Source organism: Mus caroli, unplaced genomic scaffold (genome assembly GCF_978045245.1).
Source record: "Mus caroli unplaced genomic scaffold, Mus_caroli_1 scaffold_3, whole genome shotgun sequence".
Lineage (NCBI taxonomy): Eukaryota > Metazoa > Chordata > Mammalia > Rodentia > Muridae > Mus > Mus caroli.
In genome coordinates this window covers 92964120-92977188 of record NW_028227258.1, presented here as the reverse complement: position 1 = coordinate 92977188, position 13069 = coordinate 92964120, and the positions used below count along the sequence as shown (strand labels likewise).

The 13069-nt window shown below is 44.1% G+C and overlaps 1 protein-coding gene across 1 annotated transcript in view; it reads left to right on the top strand.

Annotated features, from left to right (window-relative positions):
* Ppm1l (protein phosphatase, Mg2+/Mn2+ dependent 1L) overlaps positions 1 to 13069 on the top strand; it is a 256402-nt gene that overhangs the window by 190804 nt on the left and 52529 nt on the right. Inside the window, exon 2 of the mRNA XM_021158000.3 lies at positions 8567 to 8741. Within this exon, the coding sequence (XP_021013659.1) occupies positions 8567 to 8741 (175 nt within the window). The remainder of the gene's footprint in view (positions 1 to 8566; positions 8742 to 13069) is intronic.

The window sequence follows — 13069 nt, the reverse complement described above, 5'->3', positions numbered from 1 at the left end:
GTGTATAGACTGACATAATCACCCTATGGTATGGCTAAAAGGAAAGATTTTGTTGTAGATTTGAGGAAGGGAAGGAGGGAGGGAGGGAGGGAGGGAGGGAGAGAGGGGGTGCAGAAGCATCTGGAGAAGTGGGGAGGAAGGGGAAGAGGAAGGGAGAAAGAAAGAAAAGGAAGCAAGAGAAAAAACATACTGAAACTAGCCGGGTTATAGCCAAGGAAAGGAAGCCAGTGGCTCTGGTGGGAGTTTAGGGTAGAGGAGGAGGTGAGAGGGGCTAGGAGGGCGGCATACACACATACACATATACACAAATACACACACACAAGCACACACATATACTCACACACACATACAGAAATGCACAGCAAGAACTTGGGGTGCTGAGGGAAGGAGCCTGGAGGCCACTGTGATCCTTGCCGTGCCAATAGGCACCACAGGTAGCCATGCATCCCTTCTCCAGTGATAAGAAAGTTCCCAAGGAATGCTGGCTTCTATCTGTCTGTCAGAAATCCTCCTATAGCTGGGGCTGAGCCCGTTTCTAGATATCTGCACTGCCTTTTGGATTCTGGGGAAATGGAGTTTCCCTTGGACCTGACAGATGGCATGTGTTTTCATAGCTCGGTTAAAAATATCTGAAGCCTGTTTGGTTTTGTTTAAGTCCACAAAGGATAAGAATAGGTGCCTACTTGATCTTTGTAAATTCCAAGGGAAGAAAACACCAAGTGGTTTGAAGTCAGGTCTCACTGGAGAATATCTTGCTAATGGGGACACTATCGAAATTCTAGTCCTCGCCATTTTATTCCACACCACTTACAGTTTCTTGAAGGCAGCTTTGCCATCCTTGAAGCTGCAGCTAGAATCACTTTTCTGCCATTTATTTTCCTGAAGAGCTCTAACATTAGTCAAAACCCTTCAGTAGCTTTTGGGATGGGAGATTTGGGGATGGGAGCTGGGAGTTGTGGTCATTGGTGTTCGCTAAGATGAGAGATAGGTGAGGAGTTGAAGATTTTTAATAGTGTAATGGCTCTGCTCTTTCAGCACACCCATCAGCACAGCCACGTCTAATTCCCTGCTGCATCCGGTTCTGGGAAATTAAATTCACTTTCAGTGTTTCTCTTTCCCAGCTACCACCATGCTTTGCTCAAGTGTTCTCACTGACTGGGTCCCAGTGAGGGGCCACTTTACCTTGTAACATGATCACCATGTAGACACTGCTTTCTGTTTTTAAAATGGTGTGAGTGCGAGCGTGTGTGCGTACGTGTGTGTGTGTGTGTGTGTTTGTGCATGTGTGTCTGTGTGTCTGTGTATGTGTGTCTGTGTATGTGTGTGTGAGTATATGTGTGTGCCTGTGTGTGTGTATGTGTGTATGTGTGTGTGAGAATGTTTGTGTGCATGTGTGTGTGTGTGTATATGTGCATGTGTGCATATGTGTGTGTATAAAGTTTAGTTTTAGCAGCCCCCTACTCAACCAGGTATAAATTTAATTTGTCCTCTGTAAGCCTGTTTCCCTAGCTTTAAAACCCATTAAAGTTCTTGTGTAGGTGAAATAATAACAACATTTAAAATATTCAGGATAGTGCCGGCACAGAGAAATAGTCTTATATGATCTGAAAATTGCAGAAAAGTAACTATGTTTTTAAGTCATCTGAACTTTTACTAATAAGATAACTGATGATAACATGTTACCATAGCTCAACCCATTTCCCCCCACACATGGAATAAATAAACTGTTTTTCAATTTCCACTTACTGTAAACATTTTCTCATATAGGTTATTCTTTCCTAACATTTTAATGACTGTGTTATATCTGAAGGGACCAGTAGTGGGCACAAGACACCCAAGACCGGGCTCTCAGCACAAAGGAGATTTATGTCCCCAGAGGGACAGAGGGCAGGGATAAGGGACAAACCTAGGAGGTAGAGGAAGGGGAGAAGAAAGGAACAAGGGAGAGGGGAGGGACATTTGCCCCAAGGAACAAAGGCCTGCGTCTGGATAGAGAGGAGACAGGTGGTTTCCAGTACCCACACAGCAGCTCTCAGCCACCTCTAATCCGTGTTCCAGGGCATCCGGTGCCCTCCTGGCTGCACCCATGTTTTGATCTCACAGACAAGCAGCCATGCGTAGGGAGGGAGTGAAGTCCTGAACAAATGCAGTTCTGGGTCACGGTGTTCCTTGGCATGAGCCACCCATGTCAAGGAGCAAGGCCTCCAAGGCCCATGACACTGGCAAAGCCTTCCTCCTCTAGGAAAGGCAAGCCCTTCCCCTGGTCCTGGTCTGAGGAGGAGGGATTTAGTACTATGTGTAAAACTTAGCAAATGCAGCTACCTCCTGGGTGTTTGACCCTGAGACTGCTCATCCACAGTTACTGAGACTAGCTAATTCCTCCTCCTTGGTGGCTGGACACAATAAACAGTTTGAGGTTCCTGGTTGTTGTAATAGGTATGGCTCCATCAAAATGGGCACATTCCACACAGCTCTAGCTTTTCTGTGTACATGTGTCCGTCCTTGCTGCCCCAACTCAGGTTTCCATGGCCAAGCCATGCTGGGCGTGGCAGATGTGACACAATGTTCATGCACACACTTGCATGCATAAAAAGTATCTTTTCAAGGTAAATGTATGCTTATCTTATTTAACTTCTCTTATGTTTAAGTAATTTAAAAGTAACATTAATTTTTTTTAATTACTGAGCAAATCATTGGTCTCATCATGGCATTTTCCAAACAAGAATTGTTTTTCCTCTGCCGCTGCCTCTGCCTCCTCCTCCTCTTCCTTCTCCTCCTCCTCTTCTGCCTCCTCCTCCTCTTCCTTCTCCCCAACCCTCCTCCTCCAGCTCATGCCCTTCCACCCCTAGTATTCTCTTTTCTGCTTTCACACATGTGATTAACAATTGAACTTTAATAAACACGTTCTCACACAAGGCTACACAGTCTTCTTTGAATGTTACTTTTTTTTTTATTATTCCTAGAAAAAAAAACTACCAGGTGTGAATAGCTTTCAGCTTTTCGTTGCCTTTGTGCAGTGTCTGTCCATAAGTGTGGTCTGGTTTACCCTTCAGCCGCCAGTGTGGAAGGCTGCCCTCCCACCCTTCTGGTTTAGTGCATGTGCAGTGACCTCCATCCCTTCCTGGCCTCTCTAAACTCACACTCGCTGTCTTCTAGATCCCTTTTCCCATCCTCCAGTAAGTGCTTCTTACCTCCCAGTTTGGCTTGGCAAATCCCAGCACACTAGTTTTTGAGTATTCTTCCCACATTTCCTTCCCCATCTTAATAGCTCTCCCTAGAGGCTACTCAGCACCTACCACGGCTCACGTACTACATAGTCATGTTGCTTCATCTCAGGTTCCCTGACTTTCTATGTCGCTTTAGAAGTGTTTGCTCTTTCTTCCAATACTTTATGTGCAGTTTGCACACACACCAACCTTGCAGGTTCCTCTATGGAAGAGTTTGATGCTTCTCCAGCACTATCAAGTACAATCGTGTCTTCCTCATCTGACAGCTAAGGAATTAGAGCTGCCTGACTGGCAGGTCTCCTTTTAAAGATTCGTTCCTTCCATCATAAAACACACTTTACACCTCCACATTTTTAATCTGTGTCAATTATTTCATAAAGAAGATACCACTGTAATAGTGTGTGGGTTTTAGCCCAGTGAATGGGATCGGCGCTCTCCAGGGTTTAGATCCTTCGTCATTCTGCACCCTTCCTGTCGCTGTTTTTCCACTCACTGGATTCCTGGTACACCTGCCCATCCTCCTCTTGTCTTGGGTGGTACACGGAGGAAGCAGGCCTTTCCTGGGTTGCTCTAAGGAGTCAACTCCCTTCACTCCGGCTCTTCTAGAAGCCACTGGCTGCTCAGGTCCTGTCGGAGGGAGTCTGACTTTTCTTCCACTTCCTGCACTGCGGCTTCCCCACCGCTGCCCAGACTAAGTCTGACAACCTACTCAAGCCCAAACCTGAAGGCCTAGGAAGCCCTCCAGAGACAGCCATATTCCGGACAGTCAGTCCTGGGGCACCTTCTGACTCCAAAAAGGGTTCCTAGCAGATCCAAGCTAAGGGCAGAAAAGGGACACGAGACAGTAGAGAGCAAATGGTGATGGAGAAGAAGGCATGAAGGAAAGTATTGTAAACAGATTTGTGAAGCATTTCATCTGCTGCTTGGATGGTGTGGGACTGGATGTGAACTGTTACTCTTCAAAACAAAGGTATCAGTGACAACTGAAGACTAGGCGTATTCTGGTTGCCAGGAGAAAAGCAGACTCCTTCCTAATCTGTATCTAGAACTGTGAGCAGGAAGTCTGGAGGCAATGGATCATCACTGTCCAAGAGTTCTTCCCCAAAGCTATCTCAGAGTCCCCAGTGCATGCATGCTGTCAAGGTGTTAAGCTTCTGTCGTACAAATTCTGAAGCAGATGCTGTCAGGGCCTGGCAGTGTGTAAGAGCCAACACTGATTCCCCCCGTGCTAAGTGGCTAAGCTCCCTGCATCGAGACAAGTGTTGGGAAGCTGGAGGGTACTCTGAATAGAACCCATGGAAATTATATTGGACAGCACTAACTGTGAGGAGCATCTGGAATGACAGGCAGAGCCTCACCAAACCGATGGCTGTCTACTTGCCCTTGGTGTTTTTATGAAGGAAGAATGACCGAGGCATGGGTCACTTGGGAAAGTACTATATGAATGAGAGAAGCTATTTTATTGTCTCTGAAATGGTTAAAGTTGTAAGAGTGGGCAAGTTAGGGTCTAGACCTCCAAGAATGTCTGTCATTGATTAAAGACAGGTAAGTGGGGCCAGAGAGATGGCTCAGGGTTAAGGGTACTCACTGATCTCATAGGCTCAGTTCTCAGCACTCACGTGGTGACTCACAGTCATCCATAGCTCCAGTTCCCGGGCATCAACTGCTTTCTTGTGACCTCCTTGGGTACTAAGTATGCATGGTGCACATACATACGTGCAGGCAGAATACCTATCCACATAAAATAAATCTAAAGTGAAAATAAAAAAAGTAATTCCAAATTTTAATTTTGCCAGTAAAATTTTTTAATTTAAATTATTCTTTGAATTTTCTCTTATTTCCAAGATCATTCCAGTCTCATTTAAAAATATGCTTTGAACATAAGCTCCTGCTTGAACATAAGGGTTAGCTGCCATTTGGATCCATTTAAAGTGTCACTCTGTGTAAAGGGGGTTCTTGAAATATCATAACAGAATCTAATATTTGCCAAGAGTTGTCTCCTTCTGTTTCCCTTGTGCTTCTTCAGCAAGAGCTCTGTGTGCGAAGTTACAGAATTGAAATGCCAAAGTGCAGCCCTGATACCACAGACGCAGAAACTCTTGGGACCTGCAGTATGATTGTAATTAGGAAAGTAAATTTCACTTTAAACACCATCCGGAGGCACAACTGGGAAGAAATAATGTAGTGTGTTTTCAGTAACAAAGAATAGATCAATATTTTAAAATGTGATAAATTATAGAGCCCTTCCCTGTGTCTCATAAATATTCCAACAAGCACATTGTTAAAGACAGATGCTGCCGTGACTCGCAGGGTAGTGTGTTTAAATATAGTTATTCTGCAGTGTCAGCACGTTGCTGTCTAATGTCAGGAGAAGCTTGTTATTAAACTCTAGAATTCAATGTGTTATGCTAATGTGCTTCTGAGTCCATTTACATTTTATGGAATCATTTTATTTGTTCTGCACTTGCTGGCTGCCAGAGAAAGTGAGCTCTAGTTGGGGATATTTTGAAGCTGTAACATCAGTATCCAATTTCAGGAATTCAACTTGTAAATCTGGAAGTTGGTGTTAGATGCTATCTATCGTTAGCCACTCTGTGGGCCCAAATCAGTATACTTTCTGGAAAGCCAGTTGTCCTCATCCAAGGTAAGTTGTGGCGACATTTGAGAAGGAAGCTATGAAGGCTTCAAGGAAGTGCATTTTAAATGACAATAGTCATGAAAATGCAAACCCTCCTGAATACAGACAGCAAGAAGCATCTTTTATAGTTGGGGTGTATCCTTTCTGTGTCCTTATCCTCAGTATGTGTGTGCACATGTATGTGCACATGTGTGTGCTTTACATGGGTGGGATGGGCTGTGTCTGGTAGTTAACAGCTTTGCTTGTAACCTCAGCACTTTGTGATTTCTTCCTTGCCCACATAGCACCTGCTATATGATTCCCAAAGAATATAGATTCTCTTATTTTGTGAAGAAACACCCTGGCCTTCTTCTGATTCACAGCACACACACACACACACACACACACACACACACATACACACACACACGTGCGGTCTTATTTTAAAGTACACATATTTTGTTTCTGTTTTCAGTTAACAGAAAGTAAACGCACTATGGGATAGTTAAATTTAACTAAATGGAACTGCATTAGCAACTGGTATGGTGGCACACACCTTTGATCCCAGAGCTTATGAGGCAGAGGCAGTGATCTCGTGAATTTAAGGATAGCCTTGTCTACACAGCAAGGTCCAGGCCAGCCAGTAATGCCTGGGAAGACCCTGTCTCAAAAGAAATGAACCAAGATCACCTCCCATGGTTATCCTTTTAGTGATGACATCATCACACACAGCATCCGTGCTCTGCAGTTTTCGGAATACAATGCATCATTATTATCGTGGTCACCATCCTTTATTAGATCTATTGATATGTATCCTTCCAAACTAGTAGGAAAATTTTTAAAGACAGTGTCTCCCACTCGCACCCTGACTACCCAGCCTCTGGTAAGCATACGCTCTAGTTCTAGGAAATCTACTTCTTTTTTTTTTTTAAGGTTTATTTATTTATTTTCTGTACATGAGTGAGCTGAAAATCTACTTCTTAATGTTATATATTTGAGATTGTGTTTCATATAAATTTTAGGATCTTTTTCTATTGCTGTGAAAAATGTCTTTGGTACTTTGGGTAGGGCTTGCATTGAATCTACGGATCACATTGTGTAGGGCTTGCATTGAACCTATGGATCACTGAGGGTAGAGATTGTATTGAATCTATAGATCACTGTGGGTAGGGCTTGCATTGAATCTATGGATCATGTCAGGTTGGGATTGTATTGAATCTATGGATCACATTGTGTAGGGGTTGCACGTTGGGTAATAACAATCTTCTAATCCATGAACATGAGGGACTTTCATTTATTTGTAGCTCATACCTTAAAATACTCATTAATAGTTGTATGAGACTATGTAGATGGGACTTTTCTTTGTTCTGGCCCCAAACCAAGTTGATCCTTATTAGCAGTTTTCTTGAAATTCTTTAGTGGCTACAGATACAATTTTTGGCATTTTTTAAAAATCTTTTTTGTTTTTGATTCAGTTTTATGTACCCCAAACTGGCCTTGAGCTCACTGTTGCAGCCAGATGTGAACCGCCAAGCATATCCTACTTTTGAACAGCATATGTTCACCCTCATTTATTAGATTGTTACCTTTAGACAGTATGTGGAGGAAACAGGAGTGAAATGCGAGGTATCAGACCTGACGCTCTCCAGAGATACAGTTTAGGAGTGATAGAATTCCTCCGATTGACACATATCACTGTGCCATTTAATGTCCCCCATGTCGTATGGTTTAACGGTCGTACTGAGTCTCACCTGGGAGGGAGAAGAGTATCCAGCCACCCATGCTACCAGAGGAACCCATCAGAGTCTTCAGGAAGGTCTTCTTCACAGTATGTCGGCCCTCCAGTCCCCAGGTGGAGTGTGCCTAGCTGGCTGAGATTCTCTGCATGCAATTTCAGATGTTACTAGTTTGAAATATGTCATACGTGGGATGTAGAAGCAAACTCCAAGCAAAAGACAAAAGGAACAAATTGATATAGTAATGATAATAATGATAATAGAACCAATAATACAAAGTTCGTTCCTTCCTTTCTCTCTCTCTCTCTCTCTCTCTCTCTCTCTTCTTTCTTTCTTTCTTTCTTTCTTTCTTTCTTTCTTTCTTTCTTTCTTTCTTTCTTTCTTTTTTATTTCTTTCTTGTGGGAATTGAACCTAGGACCTAGAGAGCAACTGCTCCCCCGTTCACCGTGCCAGCCTAGGTCCCTCTTTCTATGTGTCCCAGAGCTTCAATATCAGAGTTAGCATAAGCTTCTTTCCACCCACTTCACAGGGCTTCTTTTGGACATTGGTGGGTGGAGACTAGCAAAGCTCAGTGGTGAGGTGTGGACCACACAGGATGGAAGTGTCTTCTGTGGGTGGAGACCAGCAATGTACAGTGGAGGTGTGGGCTTCAGAGGATGGGAATGTCTTTTGCAGATGTGTGCCAGACAAATTATCATGACTCAGCCTTTCTGAACTCCTTGGAATTGAAAGCCTGGGTACTAACTCTGAGTATGCGTAACTCTGTCGTCTCCCATGCCTTTAAACTCGATGGAAGGCTTCTGGGGTTCTGGGGTTCTGACAGTTTGAAGATTCATCTTACTGCATGCATTGGAATCTAAAAGTCACAATGACAAAGACAGGTGTGCCTGGAGGTTGGATCCACAGTCCTCTGAGAACGCGATAGCCTCTGGGGTAAATGAGAAGCCTACGCTGAGTACTAACGGGGTTCTCTGTTTATCTACAGACTGCAGCGGAATATGTAAAATCTCGACTCCCAGAGGCTCTTAAGCAGCACCTTCAGGACTATGAGAAGGACAAAGAAAACAGTGTTCTGACCTACCAGACCATCCTTGAGCAGCAGATCTTGTCAATTGACCGGGAAATGCTGGAAAAGTTGACAGTCTCCTATGATGAAGCAGGTACGTTACTGATACACTCCAGCCCTCCCCTGCAGAACTCCCAGACCTGGGTTAAATCTGGGCTGTTCTGAAGTAGCTGATTAAGGACTCTACGCTCTATCAGTGGTTGGTGAGTGAATCAAATCCCTTTAAGCTTTTGCTCACTGTAAATGGAGTGTTTCTGGCTATTGATCAGCTGCGCTGCTATTGATCTAACCTTCAAAAGGCACTTCGATTTTGAATACTAGATGAAAATCTTTACCTCTAGTCATCTCACAGCTATATCTGATTTGGGTAATTTTTTTTTCTAATATCAGAGATTGTATTTTCTCATGTGGTACTTGCCTAACTCCTTGACGCTCTCGCTGGATTTGGGTTTTCTTTTCTTCAACAACTCCAATAGCATCTGTTCTCTAACACCACCTCAGACATTTGGTTGACTTTGATCTCTTTATCTGGTCCAAACCACACTTCTCAAGGAAGCCATACTCAGACTTCCTTCTTATGCCATTATTATCTGTTGGATAGCCCATGAGCTGTAGCCTATTTTTATTGAAACCGAGTGCAGTATTATTTAGACTCATTGAAACCTTTAGTAAGATGGCTGGGGTGTGGCTCAGTTGTCTGGTGTCCTGGTTTGTTTTCTATCGGTGTGATAAAATACTGACCAGAAACTGCTTGAGAAGGAAAGGCTGTATTTCATCTTACATTCCCAAGTACAGTCCATCACTGAGGGTTGTCTAGGCAGAGGCGTGGAAGGATGCTGCTTACTGGCTTGCACACCATGGCTTGCCCAGCCCGCTGTGGGTTTAATCCCCAGTACTACATAAAACTCAGAGCCTTGTCCAGCAGACCGGCCTGTAGCATGTTCAGACATGTTCATGTGCTTGGCCTTGAACTTTAGAGACAAATCCTAAACAGCAAGCAGTAGAAATAAAGACAGGCTTGAGGGTTCTAGGGTCCAGGTTCCCAGCCTCTATTCATGTGGACACTCTACTTTTCATTCCAGAGCTAATATTCCATTGGGTTGTTCTAATAATAAAGTATGTGATATTTGGTACTGGGTCCTTAGAAAGCATAATGAATGCCACAAATGCTTAAGGATATATTTGGATCTTTCCATATATACAGACAATTTGAGGAGTTCTTAGGTCCTTTTTATGGTGGGCGGGCAGGTAGGGCTTGGGAGACAGAAAAATTTTCAGGCTCTTTGGAAACCTTGAGAAACTAAGCAATATCTATGTCAGTCACAGCATGAAATCTGCTTGACTTTGGTCATGATCAGGGTGGCTGTCTGTCTGAACAGGGTGGCAGGTCAGGTCGGGTGGAGACTGGATGGACACACATGGATGAATAAATGATACTGCATTGTAAAACCAGAAGGTCACTACCTCCTCCTCTAGAGCAAAGTAAGACAGGAGAAATAGGAAAAGATGTTGCTGCACAGTAGTAATATGTAATATGTAATATGCCATATGTAATATGATTGTAATATGAACCATCCATCCAGAATGGAAGCTAAAGTCATCCAAAACTGTGAGATCAGCACCCCACACCGAGAGCCTCAGCACCCCACACCGAGAGCCCCACTGGCCTCTGTGCCTCTCTCCCTATGCTGTCTGAGCTTCTGCTTTCTCACATCTTAAATTCCACTATCCCATAGTTAGGAAGGGGTGGGTTATTGGTTAGGGATACCCTGGTCTCTGGAGAGGTCATTGCTCATCCACTCAGAGCAAGCCCAAGTGACTTAGTGGCACTTATCACCATCTGTGGCTTCCAAACGTCTAGAATATAATTAATAGGGGGAAATCCTCCATCATTGTCTACAGTGTTGGCTCAGAACCTTTCCCTCTCCCCTGCTCCTCCCTTTTAAAAAAAATCAAAGACAAAAAACTGCTTTTCCTCTCATTTAAATACAGCAAAATTAAAACTTTGTTTACTTAATCTAAATATCCAGCAGCTTGAAATTCAGAGGAAAAAAAAAGGCAATAAGCAAGAACTCTGTGTGCAAATCCATACTCTAGAAGTGGAGACGAGGGTCAGCTCAAGGTTATCTCCGGCAACATAGGGAATTTGACACTAGCCTGAGCTATAAGATACCTTGTTTCATAAACGGGATAAAAAGAAATGTGTCCATACCATGTCACAGAACTTAGAGACATGACAAACACAGCAGCAGCTATCCAGCCTCACCTGGAACCTACCCATCTTCAGTGATGTAGCTCTAAAGTCATCTCTCATCATATTGGATAACGGCAGGTCCAAGCTGAAGGTATCAGGTCAGGAACTGTTTCACTGTAAAATAGTTGCCTGTAGCTGCCTATGCCAGAAGGGATGGACAAATCTTTCTGAAGCCCCTATTATAAGGATACTAGCCCCACTCAAGAAGGCCCTGCCCTCCTGGCCTGCTCACCTTACAAGTGACATCACTGTGGGAACAGTTATTCAGACTCCCATGGCCGTCACAGGAAAGCAGCCCTTTCCCAACAGGCAAGCTTTAGCCTCACTCTTGCTGAGGTTTCTGCTGTGGTTGTCTTTAGGCGTGGCTGCATGTCTGCCATAGGGCAGCATATCACGACAGCAAAAGCACATAGCAGAGTGAATGGTGCCCAGGAAGCAAAGGGAGACAAGATGGGTCCTTAGGCAAGGCATAGCACCAAGGTCTGGCCTCTCAGCTTCCCTGGCCTTCAGACAAAGCCATTAATCCATTGTTGGATCATTGCATTGATTGGGTCAGAGCCACTATGGCCCAGTTATAATCATCAGATACATCAGCTGAGGACCAAGCTTTCCACACTAAAGACTTTTCAGGGAGAGGCGACTTCATATCCAGGTCATCACAGGATGCAGCATAGGGATGAAGATAAGAAAACAACAGGTGACTGTAGTACTGGTTTAGGACTGTTATTTGATAAAAAGGTGGTCTTAGAGACAAAAGATACAGATTCTGGTCCTAACTCTGCTGCCAACCAGATCTATAGCTTCAAGTAACTAAACCTTCATAAAGGCCACTTGCCTATAGATTGATGGCATGAATATGGTCTCACGGATACTTCTAGGTCTGACATAGTTTCTCAGTTCTCCTTAGACTGCAGAGTTTGGGTAGCTGTATGTTCTGAGGCTGCATGTGATGTGAGCTTTCTGTTTGCCCTCTTGCCTCTCCCTGCCACTGTCATTTGTGCTGAATAACTGAGGAAAAGGTGACATTCCCTCATGGTGTCTCCTCAGTGTTTGCCCATGAAAATGCAGATGATTGGCGATGGACAGGAAGTGGCACTGGCTGCTTGTAGTACCGATCAGGGGTGTGGCCAGGTGAAGGCAGGAGGATCAGAAGGCCAGCATGGACTACTAGAGACTGTCTCAAAACAGCAAGCCACTTAAGTTTTTGAAAAAAAATGTCCTGAGCTCCGTCATTGGTGGGCGCTCACTAAGGTGGTTTAGACTCTTTCTTTAGCATTTGTCAATGCTAAGCAAAATGCAGACTAGGAAGTGAGGTGCGGTTTATATTTAATCTAATGCTGTGTTTATTTAAGTCAGAGCACACATCCAAGTTAGCGTAGAGAGATTTCCAAGGAAGCAATGACATGATCTGTGAAAACAATGGAAACAGCATTTCCGACGATCTGAGAAAGCGGTCCGTCTGCTGCTGCTCCTTACCACAGCAGTCAGGGCAGAGAACCTTTCTGCATATGTTTATTTCTATGCTTTATGTATTTATGTTGATTTGCTTTATTGTGATTTATGTTTATTTACTATGATTTATTCTCTATGTCCCTGTACGTGACCTTACATTCTGTTTTTAATTGTCCTGTGTGCTTGTGCATGAATAAGTAGCCTATGGTTCTTTGCTAACGATACATTAGTATGGCTTTGCGTGGGAGGGATGGTGAGGAGAGCAGACCCATTTTTACTTGAGAGTTACTGAGCCTGTGGCCCTAAGCCTTGGGGCCAAAGTCTGGAAACAGGAACAGAGATGACTTCTTATCCTTCATGCCTGCAGGATGCCATCTTGTCCCACATTACCTTGAGACAGTTTCCCAGACTGCTGCTTAGATCTGCATTTCTGGGCTCTGTTCTCAGACCAGCAAGGGTCATTATTTCTATTCTTATTAGATCACTAGCAACGCAGCCTCACAGTGAGCCCAAGGATCAGCTGCCGGAGCTAAGGGAGTCACGTGGTACAGGCCAGAAAAGGCAAGAGTTGAGCAGGCTGTGAACTGTGTTAACCTGAGCCCTCTGGTACACCCAGGACCTGCAGATCCCTTTCCTGGCAGTCACTCAGCTTCCGCCTGGGAGGTGAGGACAAAGCAGCCACAATGTTTCAGCAATTCTGGATGGAGCTGAGAGCT